This window comes from Tachysurus vachellii, chromosome 18 (genome assembly GCF_030014155.1).
Source record: "Tachysurus vachellii isolate PV-2020 chromosome 18, HZAU_Pvac_v1, whole genome shotgun sequence".
Lineage (NCBI taxonomy): Eukaryota > Metazoa > Chordata > Actinopteri > Siluriformes > Bagridae > Tachysurus > Tachysurus vachellii.
In genome coordinates, this window is record NC_083477.1 from 6,196,588 (window position 1) to 6,201,470 (window position 4,883).

The following is a 4,883-nucleotide window of genomic DNA, read 5'->3' on the forward strand; positions in this document are numbered from 1 at the left end:
ACTCAAGCAGTCAGATTTGTGTGTGCGCGTTTAATTTGACTCTGAATACGTTTTGCTATTGAACAGTGAAGCACTGAATCAGCAGATTATGTCTTACTAAAAACCTGGCACACAGTTTGCATGTGTTCACATTTTTGAGGTTTTTTCTTTCCACTTTGTTCAAGCTTTTGTGAATTTTCACTTGTGTCTGTTTTTTTTTTCCATTTATTTATTTTTTTTTATCATCGTTTCTGTAGATCGTTCCTGGTGATCCCCTGGACAAGAGCATCGTGATTCGGCCATTAGAGCCTCAGCCTGCTCCTCATCTTGCCAGAGAGTTCATGATCAAAACTCGTAGACGCAAGGTGAGATACCGTCTGTTGCTCACGTTCTCACACTCGCGCTCATTCCCGAGAGATTTCTGTAAGAGAACCAGGTTGGGTTTGCACACATGCAGGTTAGTCTGAAACGGAGCACGATTCACACGGTATCTTGGTCATGTGGAAGCTGTCATTTGGCCAAGGAAGCATGGCACTGAACCTGAGACTTCCTGTAAGAAGTGGGATCATTTTGGTTGCACTGGAACTGTCGTGATTCCTATGATTCTGCACTTGTTCAGGAAATAGTGTGTGTGTGTGTACTACACATACCTTTATACAAGGTTCAATAGAATCACATCTGAAACCAAACCAACACTGCCGAGGTACCGGGAACATTCTTGCTTGGATTCAGATCACAGCAAACGTTCCCAATGTGAAATATTACTTTAGACGTTATTCCACATCATTCATTCATTCATCTTCTACCGCTTATCCGAACTACCTCGGGTCACGGGGAGCCTGTGCCTATCTCAGGCGTCATCAGGCATCAAGGCAGGATACACCCTGGACGGAGTGCCAACCCATCGCAGGGCACACACACACTCTCTCATTCACTCACGCAATCACACACTAGGGACAATTTTTCCAGAGATGCCAATCAACCTACCATGCATGTCTTTGGACCGGGGGAGGAAACCGGAGTACCTGGAGGAAACCCCCAAGGCACGGGGAACATGCTAACTCCACACACACAAGGCGGAGGCGGGAATCGAACCCCGACCCTGGTGGTGTGGGGCGAACGTGCTAACCACTAAAAATAAATAAATAAATAAAATGATTGTATTCTTCAACAGTCTTTCAAAAATAATAATTAAAAAAAAAAAAGCCTTATGATGGGGTGATATTTTAAGCTTTAACGTATCATAATCTGAGATGATTTAGGAAAAGTATGAACGTCTATACTAAAAATCAGAGGGACAATCGCATAAATATTTTATCCTGCTTAGCTTTCCACCAGCCTTCACAAGGGGCATCTTTATAAAGCATTAGGATCCCCTCAGTTATAACTCTTATTCTGTTAGAGCAGACCACAAGACACGAAACAGCAGAGAACATTTTACAACAAAGACTTTCCCTAGTCAGGAAACTTAAAGTGGGTGTTTTGAAGGAAAGTAGTTCGAAAACTAGTGTTTCTTAACATAAAGGAATTATACATTTTATTTGGAGTTTTTTTTTTTCTGTGCTGTGAAGCTAACTGATTAACATAGTGATGATGTCATCAGAGTAGTAGTCCTGATCTCAGTAGTCCTGATCTCAGTAGTCCTGATCTCAGTAGTCCTGATCTCAGTAGTCCTGATCTCAGTAGTCCTGATGTAAGCTTTGCTATTTTAGGAACTCATCAGTGTCACCACATTTCCTGTAAACAAACAACACACGAATACATTTTTATTCCCTTTTTTAAAAAAAAAAAATAAAAAAAAATCCTTCCCCCTTTCGTCTGTTTTCGGGTCGCGTCGAGCCGACGTTCTGCTTATATCTCCATCTTATATCCCCATCTCCAGAGCAAGAGTTTGAATGGTTGTAGGATTTCTGTAGAATTCTTAATGTAATAAAATGATGTCCTCTTCTTTTCTGGTTTTCTTTTTTCTTTGTACTTTTTCTACTAATTCTGTCGTTTATCCATCCGAGCTTCTCATTAGCCTGATTGCTGAAGATCAAGAGGTTGCATGTTTGTAAGATGCGCGTGTCGTTCTCACCGTAACCGACAGACGATCCGATTTAAATCAAACGTGGTCAAAGTCGCATCAAGGTCAAATGTCTTATGCTGTGATTCCTGCCACTATTCTTTTTCTTGAAAATGCTTTGTGGCTCCTCTTGGATTTCCTCTTGCAGTTTCAACATTTTTCGCATCTTTCTTCTCCACAGGGTTTGAGCGAAGACGTCAGCATCAGCAAGTTCTTCGACGATCCTATGTTGTTGGAGCTTGCCAAGCAGGACGTGGTGTTGAACTACCCCATGTGATAGAAAAGAACAGCTTCAATTATTTAACTCACTTTCACCCAAATACATTGTACGGCTATCCATCCATCCATCAATCTCGGCAGCGAGGCTCCCCACAGATACTGTTTAATACTCGCATCCTCAGTGCCACCATTAGATGTTCTAGTGTGGTGAAGAAATTCTGCTGTTTTTTTTAACTTGACTTGTATTAACAACACAATCGTAGTGTGAGTTATGATTGTGGATCATTCGTTTTCATTATGCTTGTAACCTGTGTCATGTCTTTTGAAAAAAAAAAAATCATTCATTCCCCTGTCTGAAATCACTTTCACTGATCTGTGTTTATATTTTTTATATCTCAGTACAAGAATGTTTTGTACAGTAAAAGGATGAAATACAGATCTGTGTCTTTTTGTCTTTATACAACAGTCGATTGTACAAGATGTGCTTAAATTATTAAAATGTCTGCTTAGTCATTTTATAGAGAAATATCAACACATGAGCTTCACTTTGTAATGGTCATGCTTTAAAAAAATACACTTGGTTCTGTAATTATTGGCACCTTTTGAAGTGACGTGACATACGGCTAAGTACGATGACCCATATTCAGAATTTGTTCTCTGCATTTAACCCATCCAAAGTGCACACACACACCGTGAACACACACCCGGAGCAGTGGGCAGCCATTTATGCTGCAACGCCCGGGGAGCAGTTGGGGGGGTTCGGTGCCTTGCTCAAGGGCACCTCAGTCGTGGTATTGCCGGCCCGAGACTCGAACCCACAACCTTAGGGTTAGGAGTCAAACTCTCTAACCATTAGACCACGACTTACTTTGAGAAGATTGGCTGATATCAAGTGATGAAGTTTGAAGTATTGTCATTTCAGTAAGTTAGAAATAATAGAATTAAATGTACGGAAATGTGCTCGAGAATGAAGATTACAAATTGTACATATTGTCAATATTCTAGCTCAGGATAGTGTACGTGATACAGTGATACAGTGGTGTGATGTTTCCTGAGGTGATGTTTAGTTAAAGTTTACAGTAAGTGTCTCCATCGTCAGTGCTTTACACCAAAAGGGATTTCTTACAGAATGAAGGAGAGGTGGGGGGCACGGTGGCTTAATGGTTAGCACGTTCGCCTCACACCTCCAGGGTCGGGGTTCGATTCCCGCCTCCACCTTGTGTGTGTGGAGTTTGCATGTTCTCCCCGTGCCTCGGGTGTTTCCTCCGGGTACTCCGGTTTCCTCCCCCGGTCCAAAGACATGCATGGTAGGTTGATTGGCATCTCTGGAAAATTGTCCCTAGTGTGTGATTGTGTGAGTGAATGAGAGTGTATGTGTGCACTGCGATGGGTTGGCACTCCGTCCAGGGTGAATCCTGCCTTGATGCCCGATGACGCCTGAGATAGGCACAGGCTCCCCGTGACCCGAGGTAGTTCGGATAAGCGGTAGAAGATGAATGAATGAATGAATGAAGGAGAGGTTGTAGTTTCTTGTTACCGTGACAAGCTGCACATTTTATTTATCTTACTTATAGCTGTAATAATTTAACTGAAAAGATGAGCTAACCTGATTTATGTTTTAGAAACCTAGCAACCAAAAGTTTAAAAGTATGAGAGCTTTTTGGAACTTGCTGGAGATTTTGGCTCAGTGGTTAAGGTGCTGGGTCACTGATCGGAAGGTCAGGTTTCAAGCGTCTGAGCTGCCGAGCTGTCATTGTTGGGCTCCTGAGTAAGGCCCCTAACATTAACTGCTAAAGGGATGATGTGTGCAAACCCTTTGAATTTCCTCTGGGATCAATAATCTATCTGTGTGACATGTCCTATGACACAACCTCTGTTTATTTTCATACGAGAGTTTTTCTATGAGAGCTTTTCTGCTTTCACCAGATGAAGGCACTGATACTCGGACCAGGATGATGATGATGATGATGCATGAACGTACACACCACCATGTTATATATCACTGAGGTGCCTGAAACATGAACATTTTAGTAGTCAGGGCACTGATCAGGGAGTCAGACAATCAAAAGGCTGTCTTTCTTTCTCTGTCTGTCTTTCTGTCTCTCACTCTCAAAATCCAGTTCACTGGAATGTTCTCTCAGTGAAAACTCCCACAATGCACTGCAAAACCACATAGTGCTCACAATGTTCCCTGGAGACAAAGCCATATTTGTCAGTTAAAAAAAAAATCCAGACTAACCCTCAGTAGACTTTGTCTACCACCCCATCTATGGCACAGAGTTCTCTCATTCATCCCTTTTCCATCTTCTTCCTGTTTCATCTTTTACAGTTTACCTTTATCTTCTTTCTTTCATTTCTCCTCCTCTTCCTCTTTCTTCTTCTTCTTCTTCTTCTTCTTCTTCTTCTTCTTCTTCTTCTTCACCTCCTCCCCCTCTTCTCCTTCTCCCTCTTTTCACCTTTTCTTTTTCTCCTTTTCTTCTTCTTCACCTTTTCCTTTTCTCCTTCTCCTCCTCCTCCTCCTCCTTCTTCTTCTTCACCTCCTCCCCTTCCCCTCCTTCTTCCCCTTTTCACCTTTCCCTTTTTTCCTCCTCCTCCTCCCTATCCTCCTTCTTCTTTACCT

The 4,883-nt window shown here is 42.2% G+C and overlaps 1 protein-coding gene across 1 annotated transcript in view; it reads left to right on the forward strand.

Moving 5' to 3' along the window:
• The window catches only part of eftud2 (elongation factor Tu GTP binding domain containing 2), a 19,200-nt gene extending 16,501 nt beyond the window's left edge, over window positions 1-2,699 (forward strand). The window contains exons 27-28 of the mRNA XM_060892534.1: window positions 237-344; window positions 2,226-2,699. Coding sequence (XP_060748517.1) covers window positions 237-344; window positions 2,226-2,321 — 204 coding nt within the window. The 3' untranslated portion in view covers window positions 2,322-2,699. The remainder of the gene's footprint in view (window positions 1-236; window positions 345-2,225) is intronic.
• Window positions 2,700-4,883: the final 2,184 nt, after the last annotated feature.